The sequence below is a fragment of the Xyrauchen texanus genome, chromosome 35, assembly GCF_025860055.1.
Source record: "Xyrauchen texanus isolate HMW12.3.18 chromosome 35, RBS_HiC_50CHRs, whole genome shotgun sequence".
Classification (NCBI taxonomy): Eukaryota; Metazoa; Chordata; class Actinopteri; order Cypriniformes; family Catostomidae; genus Xyrauchen; species Xyrauchen texanus.
In genome coordinates this window covers 35,131,842-35,158,361 of record NC_068310.1, presented here as the reverse complement: position 1 = coordinate 35,158,361, position 26,520 = coordinate 35,131,842, and the positions used below count along the sequence as shown (strand labels likewise).

The 26,520-nt window shown below is 40.1% G+C and overlaps 1 protein-coding gene across 2 annotated transcripts in view; it reads left to right on the top strand.

Annotated features, from left to right (window-relative positions):
- The window catches only part of LOC127629047 (collagen alpha-1(XI) chain-like), a 125,739-nt gene that overhangs the window by 52,956 nt on the left and 46,263 nt on the right, over window positions 1–26,520 (top strand). For both annotated transcript variants that reach the window (XM_052106063.1, XM_052106062.1), the window contains exons 5-19: window positions 10,365–10,496; window positions 15,293–15,409; window positions 15,668–16,141; window positions 16,551–17,033; window positions 17,198–17,254; window positions 21,384–21,425; window positions 21,635–21,697; window positions 22,081–22,155; window positions 24,102–24,197; window positions 24,307–24,363; window positions 24,463–24,516; window positions 24,682–24,735; window positions 24,879–24,932; window positions 25,233–25,286; window positions 26,450–26,503. In XM_052106063.1, coding sequence (XP_051962023.1) covers window positions 10,365–10,496; window positions 15,293–15,409; window positions 15,668–16,141; window positions 16,551–17,033; window positions 17,198–17,254; window positions 21,384–21,425; window positions 21,635–21,697; window positions 22,081–22,155; window positions 24,102–24,197; window positions 24,307–24,363; window positions 24,463–24,516; window positions 24,682–24,735; window positions 24,879–24,932; window positions 25,233–25,286; window positions 26,450–26,503 — 1,866 coding nt within the window. The remainder of the gene's footprint in view (window positions 1–10,364; window positions 10,497–15,292; window positions 15,410–15,667; window positions 16,142–16,550; window positions 17,034–17,197; window positions 17,255–21,383; window positions 21,426–21,634; window positions 21,698–22,080; window positions 22,156–24,101; window positions 24,198–24,306; window positions 24,364–24,462; window positions 24,517–24,681; window positions 24,736–24,878; window positions 24,933–25,232; window positions 25,287–26,449; window positions 26,504–26,520) is intronic.

Genomic DNA, 26,520 nt, shown 5'->3' with positions numbered 1-26,520 from the left:
TGTCCCTTTAAGAAAGCAAACAGTACCATGTGAATTATTTTAGTTTTTAAGTATTATCTGAAAAAGTTTTTTCTTGACTGTATGGATAACTTCTAAGAGTGTATCTTATAAATGTATGATTCTTCTTTTAAACTTTGCTTTGTTGTAAAATTTCTACATTTTAAAAAATGAGCATGCACACAATAAATATTTGTCAAACAGAAGCACACACAGTATGTTGCTAGTATGCAACTTTTTCTGGCATGGTGGGGCAGATTTGTGAAATTTACGATTTTTAAAAAAAATGCATAATCTTATCCTATAAACGAGGGAGAAACTTAAAGAAACAAGGCACATAGGTTTTGTTGCAGTTGTAGCATTCCGAATGAAACTTTGAAAGAGTTCCAAATGAACAGCAGTTTAAATATTCCAACATTCCAAAATGCACTTTAACAGCTAACTGAATCCTTAAGAGCCAGAATCCCTTGTTGTGGGGGGTTCCATTATAATATAAAAGGGATGTGGATGTAGAAATGAGTGATGGTAGAAATTGAGAAATGAAGGAGAGAAAGGCTGGATGGAAAGAGAGGGAGGAGTGAGAGAACAAGAGAGGAGGGTTTGTGGCCGACAGGAAAGTACACTGTTAGACATGCTTGTTGCTTTTGGCAGAGATCTAAAATGTCTCCAGACACCGGCGCTGTGTGTGTGTGTGTGTGTGTGTGTGTGTGTGTGTGTGTGTGTGTGTGTGGGTACGTCAGTGGATGGTTTGATTTCTGTGGATTGATTTTTCACTTTTGAAGATGCCCAGACGCTGCCTGCTTGTGTGTGTGTGTGTGTGTGTGTGTGTGTGTGTGTGTGTGTGTCTGTGTGTGTCTGTGTGTGTCTGTGCAGTCGTAAGCTTGACCAGATATTTAGTTTTTTCTTGTGTGAGTGTGTGTGTGGGTACGTCAGTGGATGGTTTGATTTCTGTGGATTGATTTTTCACTTTTGAAGATGCCCAGACGCTGCCTGCTTGTGTGTGTGTGTGTGTGTGTGTGTGTGTCTGTGTGTGTCTGTGTGTGTCTGTGCAGTCGTAAGCTTGACCAGATATTTAGTTTTTTCTTGCGTGAGTGTGTCATACTTTCATGGTTTCATTTAAATCTTTTGGCAATACCTTCCACGGTAAAAGTCAATGTTCTAATGTGGATCACATGTGTTCTGATTCTTGTGTCTCGGGCTGATGAGGTCATAAGTAGCTGTGATGATGTAATTGTAAAACAAAATATATAAGTACAAAGCCACAAGCCCTGAAACTCTAAAACTTTTCCAGAACATGTCTAGGTAATATTTTACCCCAAAAGTAAGAAATGATATTTGTGCATGCTTAAAGAAAACGAAGCCTGTTTTTAGGATCAATAAGATTGTTATGTACTGTGGCATTAGTTTCATGATAATTAAACACACCTCCCACAATTTTACATGATATCACACCTAAGTTACACAATATTAACTTATTGCTTTTGAATCTCAACAATTGTGTTGTTGCACTGAATTGCATTACTATATATTTGATATTGCTTAAATGCTAAAAAAAAGAGACAGAAATACTTATCAGTAATGTAACGTAAATGAAATGATAATTGAAAATGCCCTGGTCCTGTTTTACTCAAAAATCAAAAACTATTAAGAAATTGCAGTTTTTCCATATAGAAATGAAGCCTAGTTTTATGGGCTTTACAACAACATTTTCTTTTACTGTAATACATTAAACAAATGACTGTTATGGTAATAAGAATAATCATTAAATACAATTGGAATGATACATTTTAAAGGAATAGTTCATCCAAAAATGAAAATTCTAAATTCTATTTAGAATATTCCAGCTCTGTAGGTCCATACAATGCAAGTGAATGGGTGCCAAAAGTTTGACGTTCCAAAAATCATATAAAGGCAGCATAAAAGTAATCCATACAACTCCAGAGTTTTAATCCATATATTCTGAAGTGATATGATAGGTGTGGGTGAGAAACAGATCAATATTTATGTCATTTTTTGCTTGCAATTCTTCTCCCTGTCAAGTAGGGGGTGGTATGCATGAATCAGTTGAATCACCAAAAACATAAGAAGAAGAAAGGGAAAGTAATATGTTTCTCACCCACACCTATCATATAGTTTCTGAAAGTATTGATATAACCACTGGAGTCGTATGGATTATATTTTATGCTGATTTACTTGATTTGTTTTAGCTTAAAAATGTTGGCACCCATTCACTTACATTGTATGTGCCTACAGAGCTGAAATATTCTTTAAAATTCTTAATTTGTGTGCAGCAGAAGAAAGAAACCCAGAAAGAATCTGGGTTGGCATGAGAGTGAGTAAATGATGAAAGAACTTTCATTTTTGGGTGAACTATTCCTTTAAATGAGAATAGCGGTCAAATGTGCTCAATGTAAAATATTATCTCTGATTATAATTTTTTTATTTTTATATATATTTTTTAAGGATTAATTACGACTATGATTTATGATGTTTCCGTGAGATTCACCTGTGTGTGCGTGTGGTATGTCAGTCTTTGAGCACATTACACATGGAAAGTCAATCTGGAAATTAAATACCAGAAGAAGAAAGAAGAAGCAAGTGTTGTTGAGCACTGCAGGGAACATGTCGTACTTTGGGATCCCAACCAGAAAAGATTGGGATCCTTGCTTAATTTTTGACTAATTTACTTCAGCGCCATCTACCAGCCCCCTTGTGGTGACAAACGGAATTGCAATGGTGTGTCTGCACATTTCAGAAAAGTAATTCTGTTTTGAAAGTGTTTTCAGTCCGTGTGTCTGTATGCATTGCAAGTGTGTGTGTGTGTGTGTGTGTGTGTGTGTGTGTGTGTGTGTGTGTGTGTATGATGTTTTGCCCATGTATGCCACCACAGGCAGCTGCTGAAACATTTAGCTCGAGCTCCTGAGGGAGACGTGGGGAGTTTTGGCGAAAGAGACACTCATATTTCAAAGTTGCTGACAATGCAATGTCTATTCCCTCTCTCTCTCTGTCCCACATTAATGTGATGAATTTTTCTCAGACATTCACCGAAATGCCAGAATAGATCCGTTGTCTATGTACACTTTTCCGTCTCTCTCTCTTCCTCTGGTTCTGCTTTTATCTTCTTGCGCTATGCAAACAGAATATTGTATTTTCAAATTTGGCCTAATACAGAAAGTATCAGGGTTCCCTTTGCAGTCCTGGCCTGACCCGAGCTAGCCAGACTGAAAATATTCATATTTGCAGACGCCAAAAGACGTTCAGTTCAGTTTATGAGTATTTTTTGTTTTTTGTTATTGTTAGTTTATGAGTAACAGACGCTGACAAAGTTAAGATGTAATGTGGACATGATTATGTAATTATTTTAGATTTTTAGCTATAATTCTGTGTATTAATGTGTACTCAATAAAGAGTTTTGTAACAGACCCTTTGCCACCCTGTTAGCATTTTATCATCAAAATGCTAAGCTAATGGCTAACGCAAATCAACTGGCATTATTGTGCAGTTAACAGTATGTTAATACATTTCTTTGTCATTGTTTAATTAGACAAAAAACTGTTACTGTGTTAACAGCAATACCCATGTTACATAAACCACTTGAGCTAATTTGAAAAAGTTTGCATATGGCATCTGCAGGTTTTGCTATTCATATTTACATTGACTTTGGGATATTATGTTGGATTTAGGAAAATGTCCTCTGAAGAAAATGGATTTATTAAGGACTACATAATGTTGCCAAAGGTTTAGGGGTTAGAGATAAGATCATATAGTGCTTTAGTAATTAGCTTGTATTAAATGTATACAGTATATGCCTGTGCCTTTGTTTAGCCCAGTAAAAACAGACAGCGGATCTACAGTAATTTTGTGTATGGATTAAGGATTTGGAGTCTGGAGTCTGGATTTTGAATTTGAATCTAGTGTCAAGTCCAAACACATGTTTACATTGGCAGACAATTCAAAGCAACAGCCAACTAGAATAAATAAAAACCATAGTGAAATGTCAGTCATAAGTGACATGGCTAGCTCAGCTAGCCACAACCAGGGGTGCGTTCCGGCACCTTCGATTCCAAAAAGAAAACAAAATGCTTGTTTGTCAATCCTTCCCAGTTATTGTGTTATCTGCTGTGGTTTTTGTTTGTGTATTTATAATTTTTTTTCGGATTTCCTCCCCAATTTGGCATGCCCAATTCCCAATGCGCTCTAAGTCCTCGTGTTGGCGTAGTGACTCGCCTCATTCCGGTTGGCGGAGGACAAATCTCAGCTGCTTCCATGTCTGAGACCGTCAACTTGTGCAACTTGCGCACGTGGCTTGTTGAGCGCGTTACCGTGGAGACATAGCACGTGTGGAGGCTTCACGCTATTCTCCGCGGCATCCCCGCACAACTCACCACGCGCCCCACCGAGAGCGAGAACCACATTATAGTGACTATGAGGAGGTTAACCCATGTGACTCTATCCACCCTAGCAACAGGGCCAATTTGTTTGCTTAGGAGGCCTGGCTGGAGTCACCATCTTTACTCGCTGAGCTACCTAGGCCCCACTAGCAAGTGCACTTTTTAAAAATATTTCAAGTTAATTATGCTTCGCTCTAGTCAGTTGTGGGCTTGTAGAGGCAACGTATATGAGAGCAGCACGAAACCGCGCCCCCGCATATAGACTCGTGTTCTGCTTCTGCACCAGGGGTGGGCAACTATTTCGGTAAAGGGGCCACATTGGGCTTTAACTAGTGCATGGGGGGCCACATTGTAATCCTTTTGAGATACAATGTTTTCCATTGATTTGGTTTTTGTAACTTTTAAGCCCAGAAATATTTGTGTACTCAATTTTCTGAAGTGTGTCTGTGACTAATGGGACTATTCTGCAATTGCCTAAAAGTGCACACTGTACGATTTTGGCCACGATTCTGACATCTGTGACAAATTTCGGAAATCGGCAATCTTACAACGTTCAGTGTGTCATGTTCAAAGACGGCCAATCTTCAGTACGAAGTACTGGCAGTGTCTGAAATTTAGCATCGTAGCGGTATAGTGTGACTGCTATTACGACAGGATGAGATATTCCGCTCCTCTCTCGCACCCTTCACTTGCATGCATACAGACACACGGACTGGAAACAGTTTCAAAACAGAATTTCTTTTTTGAAATGTGCAGACACACTATTGCAATTCCGTTTGTCACCACAGGGGGGCCGGTAGATGGCGCTGAAGTAAATTAGTCAAAAATAAAGCAAGGATCCCAATCTTTTCTGGTCGGGATCCCAGAGTAAAACATGTTCCCTGCAGTACTTGCTTCTTCTTCTTTCTTTATTCCTCATGCGTGGTTGCCAGACTGCACAAAATATATATAACATTATGTGCAATATTTTCAGTTTGCGCAAGTATAGATCTCGAATTGGGGGAGATACGTCTTCTCTAGAATACTGTGTTCAGCTTTTTGAGGCCATTCTGTCATCTCCTCTTTTTCACGGTGGTCTCATTGCTCCTAGCTCTTGAGTTCTGTGTCGGTCGAATTGTGTTTGTTGAATTGTGTTTGTCTGTGTGTAGAATCTGCCTTGTCTGGTCTCTTAGACAAATCTCCACACAGCCCAGAGAGCCTTCTGCACTGCTCTCTCTCTCTCTCTCTCTCTCTCTCTCTCTCTCTCTCTCTCTCTCTCTCTCTCTGCCTTGTTTCCCTATGATGATTTAAATGTCCTCCATTAGATAATATGTGTGTGGTAGCCTCTTCATGGTTGACTCTAAAACTCACGTCAGTTCCAGACATCCATCTTCCTCTCCGAATTCACACTCACTTTGCCCACATTTCCTTTGCTTTCTTGTACAAGTATATTCAGATCGTTGTGGGAAAAGATTTGTATTTGTGCATTTATAATACAGAACTGTTTTTTTATTGCTCAGAGGTTGCTTTGTCATAGCTCAGAAGACTTAAGAGTCCTCGGTTGTGTCTCATTTAAATGCCTACTATGTCTCAAATGTTTCTCCTAAAATCCCTTTAGAAAATAAGGAAAGGACATTAAGACTATATACCATAGTTATAAAATTAAAGGTGTTGTAAGCGATTTTAGCATTCTGAAGCTTTCACGTGACTGAGCCATGAATTAGCCACGCCCCCTCATTCCAAAACCCTACCCTCCAATGAAAAGTTTGAGACCAAAACCAAGCAAAAGAGCAGCATTGTTTGTTACTGTGGTCATCAAATTCAACAGTGGCATCTCAGGACAATGATTTAATTGATATCTTTAAGGAAGTAGGACAATTTTGGCATAATTTTCCATTAAAATAAATCACTTACAGCACCTTTAATGTGGATAACATGATTAGATATGATTGAAGTTTGATGCAAAACGTTGGTAATTTGGCAAATCTGAGCACTGTTTGAGAAATTTATTTGTTATTAACAACTTTAAGTGATTCCATTAAAAAAATAAAAAATAAACGTAACAGAAAATACGGAAACAAATTATATACATAAATACAATTTAGAGGGGGGTCCAATAGAATCAATGTAAAATCTTAAATTGCAGAAGGCGCACCCTTGCATATCTAGATGTAGATTTGACTTTTTTTTAATCCTAGCCCATGCTCCCTCCTCCAATATCAAGTTAAAATCTTTCTCCCATAATCTCTTGATAGAAGTTGAAGCTCCTTTCCCCATACTCTGAATTAGCAGGGAGTAATACACTGATGCCTCATGACCTTTTACAAAAGCAGTAATCACCACTCCCAGAGTATCTGCCACTTTAGGGGGCTGTATGCTACTCCTAAAAATATTACAAAGCAGGTGGCGCAGCTGTAAATACCTAAAGAACTGAGAATCTGGGAATCCTAAAATGTTGAACCATATTTTCAAAGGATCTCAACACTCCACAGATGGTCTCTCAGATGGAAGCGACAAATAAGCCAAATGTCTGAGACCGAATGCATAATAATAAAACAAAATCTTGGGTAGGCCTAGCCCAACTTTGTCAGTCAAATTGCTTGAAATAAGAGAGGGGGACATCTACAGGGAGAGATTGTAGCTGGTAGTTGAATTTTGGAATACAAGTCATTTTAAAAACTTAAACCTTCCCAGTCATCGATAAATGTAATGAAGTCCACCTGCCCACATCACTCGAAAACCTTTTTATTAAGGGGTCAAAATCATCTCTAACTAAATTATCTCACACATATTTGCTGGGAATAAAATGCCCAAACACTTAATGCACTGTTTGGGCTACTGGATGGCACCCGGCTGAAAAGCTGTTACTGGGTAGTACACTGTCGGAGCCAAAGCTTTGGATTTAGACCAACTGACTCTGTATCCTGAGAACTTAGAAAAGGAATTAATAATTCTGTAGAGGCAAGGTTTATATCTAGTGGGGTCAGAGACGACTAATAAAATATAATGTGCTTAAAGCAAAAGCTTATGTGCCATACCACCTTCCACCACCCTTAGAAATGCATACTCCTTTCTTATTGCTGCTGCTAATGGTTCCAGGGCAAGACAGAGAATAATGGGGAAAGAGGGCAACCCTGCCGGGTGCCCCTATCCAGAGTAAAATAATCTGAAATTAATACATTTGTTGTATCCACCCGGGTGTCTATAAAGTAACATAATCCATAAAAGTATTCCCCAACCCGTATATTTCCAAAATCTTAAAAAGATAATTCTATTCAACCATATCAAACGCCTTTTTGGCGTCAAGTGAGATGGCCACGGTCAGAGTCTGATCATTCTCCACCGACCACATGATATTGATGAAACGCCTAATGTTATCAGAAGAGCAGCGGTCCAGAATAAACCCCACCTGATCTAAATGTATAAGAGATGTCATAACTTTACTTAATCGGTTAGACAAACTTTTTGACAATAAATTCAGCGGCAAAGCTGTCTGACCCCGGAGCCTTGCAAGGCTTTAATTACCTCGCCAAGCTCCTCCAAGGTTATCTCAGAATCAAGACAATTGCAAACTCCAGTAGCTAGGCGGAACCAGCTCAAAACAAACAAAAAAAATGGTGCTCAGTTTCCTCTGTCAGTCAAACAAATGATGAGTGAGCCGGCTCATTCGGCTGTTACATGAGTGCTAGAAATGACCTAATCACTCTAATGACTTGCAAGAAATACTCCACAGAACAAACTCTAGTCAACAGGAGGCATAAGCACAAAGAACGTTCGGATTCATCCACAAAACCTTCCCGAAGGACTATTACTCCACAAAACAGCACAAAAAGACACAAAAAAGGCGCTCAGTTTCCTCAGACAATCAAGTGAATGTTCAGTGAGTCGGTCCACTCAGCTGAAACATGAGTACCACAAAATAACTTACTCCACTGACTTTATGAAGGACATCGCTTGCTGGGGACATATGAATGTTTTATGGCCATCCTTAGCATCTATTCTCAATTCGGCCAGGAACATCAGTGCAAAAGTGACTTTCCCTTAATGTAAGAGTTTCTTGCATTCCTTGAATCAATCACGTTTCTCTCTTGTCGAATTCGCAAAGTCTGGGAACGAGAAAATGCTGTGGTTATTCCAAGAAAGCCTTCCTTTACTCCTCGATCTTTATCGGATGATCTCAGAAATTTGTCCAGTATTGTTTGGCCTGTCTCCTTAAGCAGATCGCCAAGCCGGAACCCTGTGAGCTCACTCGATTTCCAACTTATGGCCTGTTATGTTGTGCAGACTCGGAAAGAGCCCATCCATGAATTTCACCATATCCTGACCCTCTTCGGCCTCAGGAATTTTAACAATACGGACGTTATTCCACCAACTAAGGTTCTCCGTGTCCTCCAACTTCTCCCAGACATGCTCCAAATCCACCTGGGATGCTAGCGGATTAGCAGATAATTCCCTCTTCGATGTCTCCAGATAATCGATCCGTTTCTCGACATCCCCCACTCTTGTAACCACCTCAGTGAATTTTGTCTCCAGTGGATCAATCAACGTATTACAGCAAGATCCTCCAAATCAGCAACGACCTTTGTCAGCATTGCCGACATGTTCAACATTTCTCACCGAATTTCCCTTATTTCTCCGACCAAATTGACTCCCGGGCTCGGGCCCTCCACGGGGGTGTCAGCTTGTGCACGTAAGTGTCTTCTAATGTCTCCAGAGCCCGAGGATTTCAAATTCTTTGACATATTGTCGTCCTAGAACTGTTATGGAACAGAGGGTATCGAATCTAATGAACAGAGTGTATCGAATCCAGTTTATGACATTAATAGTGTTAAAACTAACAAAGTGCGCAGAGCTTGCCATTCACCCGTCCGAACTTTGCATGATGTCACAGGACTCCTCTTGTTTGAGACATTGTTGAGATCTCTTCTAAAACTCTAGAGGAGACACCTGTGGGATTACTGAGGTCTTTTTCTCAAAAGACACATCTGAGAACCAAGAAACTTCATTTGGTTTAAACATCTCCATTTACTCCCCACTGAATTCTTTCTTACAGAAATACATTAACTGGCATATAAGGAGATCTCCTTTGTGTTTTTCCTTTCAAATGGGACAGCTAGGCTTCAGACATGCAGGGTTGTGTCTATGTGGGAACGAGAGAGAGACATCTCTCAGATGATAGTAATTATGCGTAAGTTGATTATTGTTTTGCATTGAAGTGCATATTGCAAAGTCAAGAGGACACAAAATTGCCATTTAAAATGGTAAGGGAATGTTTGTCACACGTCTATCTCTCACAGTGTTTGTAAATGTGCATGAAGATCTATTTTCCTAATCCGATTGAACAGTTTTGGCATCTTTTCAGTTTCTGAGTCAAATATTTTTCTCCTCCCAGACTTTGACCCACTTTTACCATGTGCGTGCGTTTCCTGTCCTCTAACAACAGGTGTTTCATCCTTTTTCCATACTGTATTTGCTATGTTATTTAACAATAGCTTTGAATGAAAGGGTACATCTGTGAGGCAGAAAACATCATATGTGTTCTGGTTTGATGGTGTCATTCTGGTTTATTGCTGTGCAAATTTTATGACTGGTCTTAAAACCACACTTAAACAGAGTCAAGTCATTTAATCTGACCAATCACACTGCTAGAGTAAGAGTATATAAACAGCTGCTTACCTCTACATGGCATCAAGTCTTCTGGCATCCCTCCACCTCCTCTTCTCCTCCTATCTATCCATCAATAACTAATCTAAGTCCGGAGGGGTATACTAGCTTGAGTCTCGAGCCTCGAGCCCCTTTCGCCCAGTACAGTGAGCCACAAATGTTTACATTATCCTCAATACAGGATTATATTTACTTGCAAACTATTAAAATGGCCTAGAGATGTTACCTTCTCTTCTGGTCCACTGTCTGGTCAGATATGGTGTAAAAATGGTCCTCTGCTGTGTGTTATTCTCTCGGAATAACAGTTCTGACTGTTTGTTTCTTTGTTTTCAGGGTGATATCCAGCAGCTGATGATTGTAGCCGACTACAGAGCTGCTTTTGACTACTGTGAGCACTACAGCCCTGACTGTGAGGTTCCTGCACCAGAACAGCCCCAGAACCAAGACCCAAACACTGATGAATATGTGAGTATATCAAAAGTGTTTTCTCAACTAGAATGAACAAAAAAGGCGATGTTAGGCAGAATGTTAGTGTCAGACACCATTCATTTTCATTGTATGGAAAAGAGCAGTGTCAACATTCATGTCAGCAAGGAAAGAAAGTCATACGGCTTGGAGTAAATGATGACAGGATTTTCATTTTTGGGTGGACACACATTTAACACCAATTCTCCAGGAGACAGCACAGATGAGATCTCTGTGGATTGAGCAGTGACCTTCTTGCCTTCTTTGGTGTTGCCATGTCTGAGCTCAACTCTAATGATGTGAGGAACGTCTTGTTAAGAATTTGGTTAGCTCTAGACTCAAAACTACACAACTTTGCCTGCTGAGGAAAAAAAAACTTTAAGAAGCAATCTTGATCTCCATGTCGTCCATGCGAGACAACTGTTCCTGCTCATCTCCAAACGGGCTCTACTCTCTGCACTTTCCCTAATTGCTGATTGAATCATTAGATCTATTACCATTAATATGGTTATTGTTCTTAAGGATAATATAACACATGATTGCAATAATTTCAATAAAGAAAAGACCGTGAGACAATGTTCTCTTGTAAATAATTTTTTATATTAGGCAATGCGTCTTATTTTTTCTGTACAATGTTATTTTTTATGTGCACTATTCCACGTGTACCTTAACCAATAACCTCTTATCCCACAAAACTATTATAGTAAGAAAAGTAAGAAACACGAGCAGCTCCAATATAGAGCGGCACAAAACCACTTATGCGCATCTCGGACACAGATGACGCTTTTCAAGTAATGCCTCCTACACACTACACAACTTTCAAAGATGTCGGATCGTGGTACCGTTCATATTACACAACTGTCTTGTCACTGAAGTCGTAGCATTTTCAAATTACACGACAAATTAGCGACACATTACAAAACATTTCACTATTGACGAATCCCCGACGACTCTGCATGGACTCCAAATTACGTTTCACAACAGAATACAGAGAGGTGATATGAGATACGAAAACAAAGAACAAAAGCGAGCTCCCATTTGCACACGATATCATGCTTTTGTCGGCGATCTCCACAAAACTTTCGGCGAGCGAAAATCTGTCTTAAAATCATGTAGTGTAAACTCGGCATAACCGGAGCGGTTGAAGTCATATGGCGATCGGTTCCGCATTCAGAAGTGCACAGCTGTTTGATTAAAATAGAAAATAGATAAAAATGTTATGTGACACTGGACTAAAGATATTAGATGTCTTTATATTCCTTCAGACTCAAGTTATACAACTGCAGTTATCTCCTGACCTCCTCACTCACTCGCTCTTGACGTGCATATCTACTGTTTTTTTTCTACCTTCGTCTCCTGTTATTTACTGGCGATTACATCTTCTAGCATTTCATTGTGACAGCAACGGTTCCACTTATTCATGCAAATAATTCAAGGTGCATGCAAATTCTGCATACTTAAGGATGCGCGGTTAGAAAAATCGTGCTACGTGCGTTAAGTGCTCGAGCACTCTGATCGAAGTTTACTTTGAGCTTTAGCATGGCCAATTGCACTTGTGTTAATAACTGTAGCGGCTCTTGGCACGTGATGCATAGCTCAAATTTTATTGGTCAGGGTATTTTATCTCCAGCCAAGGCAAAAAAAATCGACACACCATAAAAGAACTGCAAATGTTAACTCCTGGTGTAAAAGGCTCAGTCCATTGTTTCTAAAGCTACATTGTGGCGAGAAATCGTGGGGAAAATTTGAGTTAGGTCTGAAAGGGCCTTTAGAGTTGAGCCATATCAACGTAGAGCCCAGAATACTAGAGACATAAGGGTGGGTGCTTTTGACTTGGGACAGTAAGCAACCAAACAGAACACCTTAGCAACTCCATAGCAACGCCCAGGTGAGTTTTGCACTGACATTTTTTCTTCAAAACAAAAATAATACAAATTTGGTTCCAGTTTTTGGTAGTACAGTTGGCATATCTGACACTACATTAGCGCTCATTAACAGATGGGCTACAGTTTGACTATTAATACATTTTATTTAGCATTTATTCTGTTTTTGGAACGAGAAACTAATTCAAATGCAGTTAGTACCTGCCTGTATTTCTGTGTGCATTTCAAACGTATTAATTCTTTATGGCTCTTTCCATTTCATAAGAAAAAACCTAGCTGCAGGAAGTCTGCTTAGAATTAATTTTTCCATTTGAACAAATGACCTCATTGGTCAGAGAGAGAGAGAAAGAGTGATAGGAGGATAAGAGCCTGTAGAGTATTTGTGTACAGGACAGGATTTGAACTTGCTTTATTGTATAAATACTGTAAAGTTGATGCCTGATTCATTGGGCCTATGACACCGTAATCACATTCATTTTCTCTTCTCTGTCCGTATCTATTTTTCCCAACATCTGGGTTCACTGAGATGCCAATATCCTTTGAGTGCCTTAAAGAGAGGAAGAAATTGATTTAAATGAAAGACAGAAAGATTTAGCACGTGAAACATATGAGAGATAGTTTAAGCCGCGTTTGTTTAGCCCAACTTTCTTTAAATTGCCATCAAGATATATAGACAAATTTGCATTTATGCATTTGGCATGTGGTTTTATCCAAAGCAACTTACAGGGCATTCAGTTGCATTTTTTTGGTGTTGTTTGTGTCAAAAAGATAAAAAAAAAATATTTAATACAGCTGTCAGTAATCTTCAGAAATGGAAGAAGCTCTCGGAAAGCTGTTGCGGGCGACATATGGGAAATTTATATCTAAGTTATGTCTGTTAAAAATAAATTATTAACAGATGTTTGAAGCATGTGGCGCATTTTAAGCCATGTGTGGACTTTATTTTTTGGGCGGGACTTTGATGTCAGCTTGTTGCCATGGAAACGACCCTCTGCTGAACTTATGTTTACCTTTTCCACATCTGTGTATGTCAGGGGGTGTAAATCTGAGTGTGGGGTTTTAGTGGAGTGCAAAATTAAAGAATTTTAATTTTACATTACATCAAAAAATATATAAATAAATACATTTTCTTACGAGAATCTTTGACTTGTTTTCCAGTAAAAATATGTAAACATCCTTAATACAAGATTTACTTGAGAAGAAAAATTGTGTAAGACAAAAAGACATGTTCATGACAAGTAAATGTAACTTGTTTTAAGAATGATTACATATTTACAGAAGTGCAGTGTACTCTTTCAAAAGCCAAGCTCAACAATAAAGCATGACCAAAACCTTGTTTATAGACAAAGTGATCCCCTGTTGATTTGTGGGAATTGGGGAAAGCGAGGCAGAAAGTGGAATTCCTTTCATTTTTCTCTTTTTCTCTAGATAAGAGAAAACAAAGATTTCTGCTGGACTCAATAGGAGGGAATCCCTCCTTTCCTTTGCTCTTCCTCAGGGAATTTCAGGCTATTACATCAATTTTGGTGCATGAATTCCACAATAATCATATGATGAGTTGAACTCCTATATGAGGATAATGTAAGCACGGCGTAGTTCTAGCGGGAAGACTAGCAGCTGTTCATCATCGCACCATTAGCTGGGTAATTCCCAGCCAATCACTTGTAAGCCATTGCTTTATAAGTCTGCTCACAATCTATCACATTGCTGTTTCATTGTGCTAACACAGCAACCTCCACCACCCCACCACCACCAGTTGAGCCCTGTCCCGCACGGGGGTATATATATTTGCCAATGGTGCAAAACGTTTTCCCTTTGAATCAAATATTGTTTTTTTTTCTTCTTCTTGTTATAAGCATAAACATTAAATCATTTCAGGGCTGCCAATCGATTAAAAGTTTGAATCAAATTAATTACATGAAATGGCGATTAATCAATAGAATTAATCGCAATTAATCACATAAATAAATATTTGCTGAGAAAGCCCCTCATATAACAATAATTCAATAAATAATGATCAAATAATTATAAATAGTTATATTTAAATAATAATAAATATTATATATCTTATAAAAAAAATATATAATTCAGAATGCATTTAATTTTTGTGGCAGACGAGTAAATCATTGATCAGACAATATAACAAGTGGCTCATCAATATAAATTATTTATTTCCATGTTATTATTATTTATTTATTGTTTTGGATTTTCTCCCCAATTTGGAATTCCCAATACGCTCTAAGTCCTTGTGGTGGCGTAGTGACTCGCATCATTCCGGAGGACGAATCTCAGTTGCCTCTGCGTCAATCCGTGCATCCTATCTTGTGGCTTGTAGAGCACGTTACCGTGGAGACCTAGTGTGTGTGGAGGCTTCACGCTATTCTCCACAGCATTCACGCACAACTCGCCAGGTGCCCCACTGAGAGCGAAAACCACATTATAGTGACCACGATGAGGTTAACCCAACGTGACTCTACCCACCCTAGCAACCGGGACAATTGGATGCTTAGGAAGACTGAAAGGAGTCACTCAGCACGCCATGGATTTGAATTCGCGACTCCAGGTGTGGTAGTCAGCGTCTTTACTTGCTGAGCTACCCAGGCCCCTATTTCCATATTATTGAACATAAGCCTATCATTGACCTGCAGTCCACAGCAATCCATTGTGCAGTTAGGGTTAGGGTTAGGTTTAGGGCTCAACTGGTGGTGGTGGGGTGGTGGAGGTTGCCGTGTTAGCATACTGTCTGAGATAGATTTATTATAAGGGCTTTTCTAAGGACGTGTCAGATGGACGCTTTTCACTTTGGTTGAATCACGTCATAAATAAAGCTTTTTTAAGTGGCTGTGTCAAGTTAAACAGAGTTTGAAAACACATTTTGAGATTTATAATTAAAGTTTCATGTTGTCCCTTCAGAACACAGGGGATGACAACTACTATTATGAATACCCCTACTATGAGGACATGGATGCGGACAAGACAGAGGAAACGACAACCGATGAAGCAACTGGAACGGAAACAGAAGACCTGACGGTACTGCGTCCACCCACATTTAAAAAAACCCATTGTCATTGGTTGAAGCAATGTTGCTGTTTTGGGCTGTTGAAAGAAATAGAGTCCAATTTTTGACAGCGAAAGCGCTTCAATATCGGATTGAAACAGAATATGAACTGAATTGGGAAATCAGTGCCTATACCCAGCCCTAATAATATTCATTCACAACTGACATCTTTTCACAACATAAAAAGTGTAATCCATTTGTAATTTGTACTTGTTTTTCATGGTTACCAGGTGTCTGTTCCGGATAGCAGTCGCGTAGTTACCTCGGTTATCTCTGGTGGAACAGGAAGTTCCAGCAGCTCATCCAGTCACTCTTCTTCCTCTTCCTCCTCTTCTTCCTCTTCTTCTTCCACATCGACTACGGCAACCGGTGAGGACTCGTACAACGGCTATGACGATGCTGGATATGACGGATACTATGACGAGTCGACCTCACAGCCCGACAGCTCTCGGACCATCACTAGCACCAGTACAGGCACTGGAGGAGAGGTAGACATGGGACTAGATGGTGAGGTGGATATTGGACTGGGAGAAGAACTGGACAGGAGAATCATCACATCTGGAGGAGGAGGAAGTGGAAGAGTGCACACAAGTATCACAGTCACCCACAATGGAACCTCAGGATCCGGATCCAGCTCCAGCTCCAGTTCTAGTTCTAGTTCTGGTTCTAGCTCTGGTTCGAGTACCAGCTCAAGCTCTACATCGGTGAGTTTAGTTAATGGTTAATGGTTCAACCTGGTTTGGTGCTTAGTCTAGCAAATGCTGATCAACCAGGATCAAGGTGAATCATCATTATCTATGTTCTCCATTCATCCCTTGACATGCTCTGACATGTAGAGTTGCTTTGGGGAGGTCCGCCTCCCAGTTTGAAAATCGTGGCATTACAGTTATCATGAATATAATGTCACTTTGTAAAACATTGTATTAGTCTTTAAATATGCATAAGGTATCTTATGCAAAATATAATTTCTTATTTTTCAATTGTGATTGATTCTGAGGTGTAATGTGACCTGGTCATACTGACATTGAGGTTCCCAATAGATATATCAATGTCTAAATAGATGTACACACATGCAATTTGTCTGATTTGCCTTGTGTGTGTCTATTTGAACAGGCTGGCGGTGATGAGGATAACCAGTATGGCGAGGGTTATGATCTGACCTATGGCGAGGGATACGGCGAGGGATACGGCGAGGGATACGGTGAGGGAGATTACACCGTGGGTGGAGGTGGCAGCAGCAGCACCAGCAATTCTGTGTCCGTTGGGGGTGGGTCTGTTTCTGTTGGAGGCGGATCTGTATCGGTAGGGGGTGGATCTGTATCCATTGGAGGAGGATCTGTTTCGACTAGTGGTTCAGCTGGAGTAGGAGGCGGATCTGCCAGCGCAGGGGCCGGCGCAGGCGCGGGGTCTGTTGCAACGGGAGCTGGACGGGGTGGAATTGGTGGAGAGGCGGATTCCATCGATGTTGACAAGTTCAAGGAGGAGTCCATCACGGATTACACTGATGCTGAACTGGAGAAGATGGACGATTATGAGGACCTGTACACTGATGGGGACATGGAGCTGCCTGCAGAGAGAGTTGAGATCTACGGCAAGGTAATACCAGCTACGCCCACCTTTATTCGCCCACTGCCAATTACTGTGATTGTAACCTTATTGCTTGTAAGGTTAGAGTATAATTCCAGTAATAATCCACATTCTGTTTACGCTAATATACTCTAATCTAGATGGAATTAAAGTGAATTCATGTGTTTCTGTAGGTGGATGGACTCAGAGGAGAGAAAGGCCAGAAAGGAGAGCCAGCCATCATCGAACCCGTAAGTTTCGCTCTATGTCTGTGTGAATCAGTTTTGTGTCAAGAATATATTCAGCACCTGTACTTATAACACAAACATTGGTAATCTATCACAGCCCATACAATATAAAAGTTCAATGCTGGAAGTGAAAATTCAAGCATCAATATCTCCAATGTCCAATGCTTTTGCATTGACAAAACTTTTTGTCGCAAACCGAAGGGAAGTTTCTAAGTATGGTCTTGCATGCAGAGTTGTTTGCACTTATTATTCAGGCATCATAAAAAATTTAATCTGGATTCACTCCTGTTTTGCATTTTCACTTGAAAAGTAGCCAGTAACATCAAATTCAGATTACACACTGTTAATGCATTCACACAATGGAAATTATCTTTCTCTTTATGTTTTCTTTGCATATAGTCTCCAATTTCATGATCATCTAACTGCTCACGTGGCTCTCTGAGTGATTTCAACCAGATGTCACTGTGAGCTAATGTGTGTGTGTGTGTGTGTGTGTGTGTGTGTGTGTGTGTGTGTAATATGTGCTAGAATTTCTTATTTCTTTAACAGCGTAAGAGCATGAAAGCAAGCCATAGAAGACATCTGGGTTTATTGTGAATGAGTTGAGTGTTGTTAAAAACTAGACTATAGAAAGAGACCACAGCTTATACTATTACTTTCACAGCTATATCAGAGAGAAAGACCACGTGATGTTTAGGTTTACATCAAGGATAGAGAAAGAGACGTGCTGTTCAGAAGTGAGCATTGTTGCAGAGTTACAAAAACAGTTATTAGGAAACACAATCACAGCAACTTCTACAACAGCAATTATCAAAAGGTTAAACAGATACACCACACATTTGAAACAATTCCAGTTTCTTATTTATGTCTTCTTCCCATTTACTTTTTATGTTATGAATGTTGAATGTTATGAATGTTACACTACTGGCACTACATTGAACAGGGGACTCTCCTCAACCATCACCAGTGTGCAGCATCCACCTGGATGATGCGATAGCAGCCATAGTGCACCAGTACGCTCACCACACACCAGCTATTGGTGGAGAGGAGAGGGTAGAGTGATACAGCCAATTAATGGAGGGGGGTTATTAGGAGGCCATGATTGATATTTGGCAATGGGGGAAATTTGGCCAGGAAACTGGGGTTACACCCCTACTCTTTACGAAAAGTTCCTTGGGATTTTTAAAGACCACAGAGAGTCAGGACCATGATTTAAAGTCCCATATGAAGGACAGTGTCTTTTGTTTTTAGCAGTATAGTGCCCCTGTTACTATACTGGGATTTTAGGACCCACACAGACTACAGGGGGACCTCACTAACACCTACTGGCCTCATTAACACGTGTTCCAGCAGCAACCTTAGTTTTCCCCAGGAGATCTCCCCTCTAGGTTCTGACCAGGCTCAACCCTGCTTAGCTTCAATGGCTAACCAGGTGAAAGCTGCAGGGTAATATGGCTGCCGGTTATTTGTAGTTCCAATTTAATTAACATCCTCTCTATCTGTGAATTATTTTGTCTTTTTTTCTCTTTTACTAAACTATGTTTTGTGACATGTATGGAACACAGATCTTCACCAAAACAAAGCGAGCATGTTCATTGCCATGGCAGCACAGTCTGACAATGCCTCTTACAAATTACTAAGATCTAAATAATAAGCGTCAAATTAGACAAAGCTTTTGCAACACACAAATACACACAAATCCCTGTGTTCTGTTCTCTAGATCACTCACAAGCCTCTGCTTTGCACTTTAGATCTCTTAGGAGCCTGTGCTCTTCATTCTAGATCTCTAATGAAACTGTGCTCTCCAGATCGTTGGCTAGCCTCTGCTCTGCACTCTAGATCTCTCAAGAGCCTGTGCTCTGCACTCAAGATTCCTCATGAGTCTGTGGTCTTCATTCTAGATCTTTCATGAGACTGTGCTCTACTCTCTAGATCTCTCACGAGCCTGTTCTCTGCACTTTAGATCTCTCATGAGCCTGTACTTTTCAGTCTTGATCTTTCACAAGTCTGCTCTGCACTCTAGATCTCGCACGAGCCTGTACTTTGCAGTATAGATATTTCACGAGTCGGCTCTGCAGTCTAGATCTCTCACAAACCTGTGCTCTGCACTCTAAATCTCTCACAAGCCTGTAGTCTGAAGATCTCTGACTAGCCTCTGCTCTGCATTCTAGATCTCTCAAGAGCCTGTGCTCTGCACTCTAAATATCTCAGGAGCATGTGCTCTTCATTCTAGATATTTCATGAGACTGTGCTCTACTCTCTAGATCTCTCACGAACCTGTGCTCTGCACTTTAGATCTCTCACGAGCCTGTGCTCTAGATCTACAGTCTAGATCTCTAACGAGCCTGTGCGATGCAGTCTAGATCTCTCACAAACCTGTGCTCTGAAGATCTCTGACTAGCCTCTGCTCTGCATTCTAGATCTCTCAAGAGCCTGTGCTCTGCACTCTAAATATCTCAGGAGCATGTGTTCTTCATTCTAGATCTTTCATGAGACTGTACTCTACTCTCTAGATCTCTCACGAGCCTGTGCTCTGCACTTTAGATCTCTCATGAGTCTGTGCTCTGCACTCTAGATTGCTCACGTGCCTTTGCTCTGCACTCTAGATCCCTCATAAGTATGTGCTCTACTCTCTAGATCTCTCACAAGCCTGTGTTCTGCACTTTAGATCTCTCACGAGCCTGTGCTCTGCAGTCTAGATCTCTCAAAAGCCTGTGCTCTGCAGATCTCTGACTAGCCTCTGCTCTGCATTCTAGATCTTTCATGAGACTGTGCTCTGCAGTCTAGATCTCTCAAAAGCCTGTGCTCTGCAGATCTCTGACTAGCCTCTGCTCTGCATTCTAGATCTTTCATGAGACTGTGCTCTGCAGTCTAGATCTCTCAAAAGTCTGTGCTCTGCACTCTAGATTGCTCATGTGCCTGTGCTCTGCACTCTAGATCCCTCATAAGTATGTGGTCTACTCTCTAGATTTCTCAAGCCTGTGCTCTGCACTTTAGATCTTTCATGAGACTGTGCACTGCACTATAGATCCCTCATAAGTATGTGGTCTACTCTCTAGATCTCTCAAGCCTGTGCTCTGCACTTTAGATCTTTCATGAGACTGTGCACTGCACTATAGATCCCTCATAAGTATGTGGTCTACTCTCTAGATCTCTCACAAGGCTGTGTTCTGCACTCTGGATCTCGCACAAGGCTGTGCCATGTATCTTTCATAAGCCTGCTCGGTGCTCCAGATCTTTCACTAAAATATGCTGTAGATATCTCAAGAACCTGACGTATGTGCTCTTGATTTCTCATGCTCTGTGCTTGACTGCCATTCAGTATTCATCATTTTATTTGATATAATAGCACTATTGTGGTTATGATGCAACTGAAGCAAGCACACGACTGATGAATTATAGACAAAACAGCTTGTACAGGATGTCCCGATACTGATCGCAGTGCATTGGGTGTGTAATTACATCATATTTTCAAAGCTTGTGTTTTGGTTAACTGTTAATTAATGAGGCATGACAGGGCTACACAAACAGCTTTAATCCATTTTAATGTGATTTTCCCTGAGATGAGAACCGCCACAATGTGTGTACCCTTCTTTTTAACACAAACCCACGACATGACAAGCACAAACTACATTTGTTACAGTTCATGATCTCTTTAGACTACAGGCATAGTTGTGGTCTCTTTATGTAAAGTGCCTAAACTAGCTTGCTTCAATTGTGGATTATCTATTTATATTTTAGAGCTGATATTCCACATTTTATAAAAGTTCTTGAATTTCTGTTGAGTTCTGGAATGTTCAGTCAGCTTTGCTCCAGCTTGCCGATTGTCTCTAATGCTTCATAAACAGTCAGAGCCGTGAGAAACAGACAGCAGTGCTTTAACAGACTTCCTCATCAAGCTGTTTGGAATCCCCCTATAGAAAACAGCAGCCCATTTTAAAGACACGCAGTCCACAGACTCTAGCAATGCTTAGTAAAGTGACAAATGAAAGAATGAAATAAGTTTGATTTTGCTCTAAGTTCACCACAACTGCGGTGGTCTTACTGTCTCAATCTCTTAAGCTCTCATTGTTGTTGATGATTGTGTTGATGTCATTTAAATGTGTTTGTTTGTGTGTTTCTGTTCCTTTAGGGAATGTTGGTTGAAGGCCCACCTGGTCCAGAGGGTCCCACGGTAAGTCTACTTTATTCTACTATGCTGCTTTATTCTTTGTATGTTACTGGGTGGATATTCATGAGCGATGACATGTTGAGAGCATTTTTGATGAAGAAAAAGAGAGAAATATCTCGAGATTCCAACATTGATCTGAAGTCTTAGTGACACCCATGCTTGTGTGGGATGCATTTATGTGTGTTTTTAACTGTATCTGTGTGTTTTCGTAGGGTCTCCCTGGCTCTCCAGGTACATCGGGACCCCCAGGTAGCGCCGGAGAGCCCGGTGAGAGGGTAAGTATGCATGACAGCAATAATAAGCGAATCCACTACCAGATAAGTTTGGACATGCTTGTCTGAATTTACGTTTTTCATGATGTTTAAACCTTTAAATGATCCAAAGGCTTAAGCTTAAATGCAGCTTAAATAATTGTGCACATGTGTACATTTCGTATTTCATAGGTTTAATGACGTCACTATGATTAAGACATATGAAAAATGTGATATGAATGAGTAGGGGTGTTCTTAATTTTTAATTAGTCATGTACATTAAAGAAAATCCACAAAAGTGTATAAAAAGTCTCCAAATTAAGTTATTTTGGATCCCAGTTTCTCTGATTGTTGATGTTTATCTGATGTTAAAATGCATTACCCATAATCCTTTGCTCTATTGCAAGGGTCCTCCTGGTCGCTCTGGTCTTCCTGGAGCTGACGGTGTACCAGGACCTCCAGGGACTGTCCTCATGTTGCCTGTATGTAAATCAAAGCACATCAACAGATGCAAGATATACACCTACAGAACATATACCATAAAAGTAAACATTACCAAAAGCATAGAATTATTGGTTAAAAGCGGTTAAAAGACAAAAATTAATTTTTACATTTATTTATTCATTTATTTATTTTGCTGTGTAAACCTATCTGTGAATCTTGAATTCAGGTCGAGAATCGTATTTTCTTCACTTTAGGCTTGAGTGCCAGCTATTCAGAGATGCTGTGTAGTAATGAATTTTTAAGAGCGCTCTCAGAGACTGTTATTGCGCTTGATTTATGCTCAGAGTGGTTTAACAGTGACAATTATGTCAGAGAAATATCAGAAACATAATCGTCCCTTTGCTGCTGTGATCATGTCCATCAATCATTCGCTGGTAAATGTAGCGAGACATTTCCCCCCGTTCCACATACTCTCGGCTTCTCCAAATTTCCTCCGTCCCAGCTGTTACTCCAATCATTTTTAGCTGCAAAGATTCTTATTCCGGAACAAGTATAATGGCACAACATCTTTCTCTTCAGAGTTCTGGAACGTTTCCATAGTGTCCCCAGATGTTCTAGAACACCACATTAAAAACAATGTCATCTGTGATGTATGTGTTTACAATCAACAAATATAGCATTCAATCGTAGTTATACAACCCCTATACAATACCTAAACATTTATATTCAGCATATTAATGTATGCTGCAAACAACACCACTGTGAGAATGAATGAATATGAATAAAATGAATAGTTCACCCAAAAATGTAACATTTTTCATCATTTACTCACCCTCATGCCATCCCAGATGTGTATGACTTCCTTTCTTCTACAGAACACAAACAAAGGTTTTAAGAAGAATGTTTCAGCTCTGTAGGTCCACACAATGTAAGTGAACAGTGACCAGAACTTTTAAGCTCCAAAAAAAGCAAATAAAAGCAGCATAAAAGTCATATATATGACTCCAGTGTTTAAATCCATGTCTTCTGAAGCAGCATAATAGGTGTGTGTTTCAATATTTAAGTCCTTTTTAACATAAATGTCCACTTTCTCTTTATTTTAACACAAATGTGCACCTACTGTAGCTCAGCGGTTAAGGCTCTGGGTTACTGACTGAAAGGTCAGGGGTTCAAGCCCCAGCACTGTCAAGATACCACTGTTGGGCCCTTGAGCAAGGCCCTTGACCCTATCTGCTGCAGGGACGCTGTTTCATGGCTGACCCTGCGCTCTGACCCCAGCTTAGTTGGGATATGCGAAAACAACTGCATTTCATTGGCTCTGTACCTGTACTCTGCGCAATGAATATAAAGTTGAATCTTGTCTATCTATATCACTTCTGAAGACATAGATTTAACCACTAGAGTCATATGGATTACTTTTATGCTGCCTTTGTGTGCTTTTTGAAGCTTCAAAGTATTGGTCACCATTCACTTGCATTGTAAGGACAACAGAGCTGAGATATTCTTCTAAAAATCTTCATTTGTGTTCTGCTGAATAAAGAAAGTCATACACATCTGGGATGGCATGAGGGTGAGTAAATGATGAGAGAATTTTCATTTTTGGGTGAACTATCCCTTTAAGAACTAGTGCTCTTACTCATGAAAGTGTAGTGATTACATTTAGCCACTAGGTGGCATCATTGATCAAGTTTGTGTCAGACACAAATGCAAGCACATACAGTGCAAAGGCTTTGTTCAGAATAACAATGTACCATACTACTCATACTGTTTTTGAATATAAAACATATATATAAAATTGGTCTTAAATGCAAAATAATATTTTTTCTGAAATAACTGGATGCCACTTGTTAAATTAAACATGCAACATACTGTAGCGTTATCACGTGACAACGCATTTGCACACTACTTTTTGAAACATTTAACACTGCATACTGTTTCATGCACTATTTTTTAAATCGGAATTATTGTGTATTTTGCTCTGTAGTTCCGGATGAGTTCAGGAGGAGGAGACGGTGGACAGAAAGGTCCTGCTGTGTCCGCTCAGGAGGCTCAGATGCAAGCTATCATGCAGCAGGCCAGAGTAAGACACACACACACACACACACACACACACACACACCACACACACACACACACACACACACACACACAATGTACAAACAGTAACAAATGACTGTCTTTTTATATAGCTGGCAATGAGGGGTCCAACTGGACCAATGGGACTTACGGGCCGCTCTGGTCCTCTGGTACGTCTGTCTGTCTGTTTTAGTCTGTCTGAAGCATCACTAACTGTATTATGATATATCTGGCATTGTATCATACTCTGTCTGATCTCATTTTCTCAGGGTCCTCCTGGTGTGGCTGGACTGAAAGGAGAGTCCGGAGAGGGCGGGCCTCAGGTAGAGCTATCACAGAATACCCACAATCCTCAGCAATCCGTGCAGACTTCAATTACAATAACACTGAAGTAGTAATAACACTTGAGTCTGTGTGGAGCATTGATTGCATTCTTGAGCTATGGTGGGATCGAGCTGTTCTAAAAAATGTATGTATGTATTTTTCAGGGTCCCCGTGGTCCAATGGGATCCGCGGGCCCTCCTGGCAAACCTGGTAGAAGGGTGAGTTAACATTCTGTCTGAAACAACCAGGACAAAATTGTGCCTTAGAAGTCTGAGTATTAAGGAGCGGACCAATCTGTACAAAAGTGGGGATTTATAAATAAGAATAATGTTTTCAGTATTTGTTCTGCGTTTTGTTTTAGGGTCGGCCTGGATCTGATGGAGCCAGAGGGATGCCGGGACAGACCGGGTCAAAGGTAAAACTCAACAACAGCGTGTGAAATCTGTTGAATGCTGATTATACTGAAGGAGGGACCCAAGCTTTATCTAGACAACAGAATATTAGAGAAATTTGGGCTGTTTTGACCTGGACAAAGTAACCATCCAGAAACCACCCTATTAACCAAATATCAATGCCTCAATGCGCATGTGCACAAATCACTTGAGCAACCACATAGCAATGCCCTGGCAACCAGACACAACACCTTGAGCAAGCACCACTCACATGATCTTTCTAAATCCTGTTAATAGTAATATCCTGTCTGTGTTCTTCACAGGGTGACAGAGGATTTGAGGGTCTCGCTGGTTTGCCTGGTGAAAAGGGACACAGGGTAACCACTGCTTTTTTTTTACATCTTAAAATAAATCTAAAGAAAGTAATGAAAGCAAATTACGTGCACAGATATGTGGGAATTAATTGAAAAAACTGTTGGTAGATTTTTGAAACTGAAACAAAGGGGAACTAATACTTATGTTAATCTGGTACATGGGTACAGGTATGTCCAAAAATGGCAAATATATCGCCTTTTAAGAAGGTATCAACTGTTGCTATGAATGTCTGATATTAAAGATGAGAACATACTTATGTTTTGTGTGTGTGTGTGTGTGTGTGTGTGTGTGTGTGTGTGTGTGTGTGTGTGTGTGTGTGTCTTAAAGGGACAGTTCACCTAAAAATGTTAATTCTCAAATCATTTCCTCACCCTCATGCCATCCCATATGTATCTGACTTTCTTTCTTCTGCAGAACACAAACAAAGATTTTCAGAAGAATATTTCAGCTCTGTAGGTCCATACAATGCAAGTGAATGGTGACCAGAACTCAGAAGATACAAAAATAACATAAAGGCAGCATAAAAGTAATCCATAAGACTCCAGTTGTTATTTCCATGTCTTCAGAAGCGATATGATATGCGTGGGTGAGAAACAAATCAATATTTAAGTTACTTTTTTACTATTTTCTCAACCTTTGAACAGCCCCAATCAGAAGTGGCTGAATGGGAAAGTGAAAGTGTAGATTTACAGTAAAACATTATTTAAATATTGATGTTTCTCACTCATGCATATCATATCACTTCAGAAGACCACTGAAATAACCACTGGATTTTTATGGATTACTTTTATGCTGCCTTTATGTGCATTTCGGACCTACTGAGTTCTGGTCACCATTCACTTGCCTTGTAGGTATGGACATACAGAGCTCTTTATTCTTTTATAAATCTTCATTTGTGTTCTGTAGAAGAAAGTCATACACATCTGGGGGGGCATGAAGGTGAGTAAATGATGAGAGAATTTTCATTTTTGGGTGAACTGTCCCTTTAAATTAGAAAACAAGAATAAAATTGTACTTAAGAAGATTTGAATTCTTAGGAATGTTTCGGGAATCTGGCCCCTGGTCTGTAACTTGTATAATCCGAGAAACCTGTTAGATCTGCAAGACTATTCTTGATATTGCCAATGAATGTTATTTCAATATAAATGTCTTTGTGGTTGTTTAGGGCGAGACGGGCCCTCAGGGTCCACCCGGGCCATCTGGAGAGGATGGAGAGAGAGTATGAGCCCTAGTTTC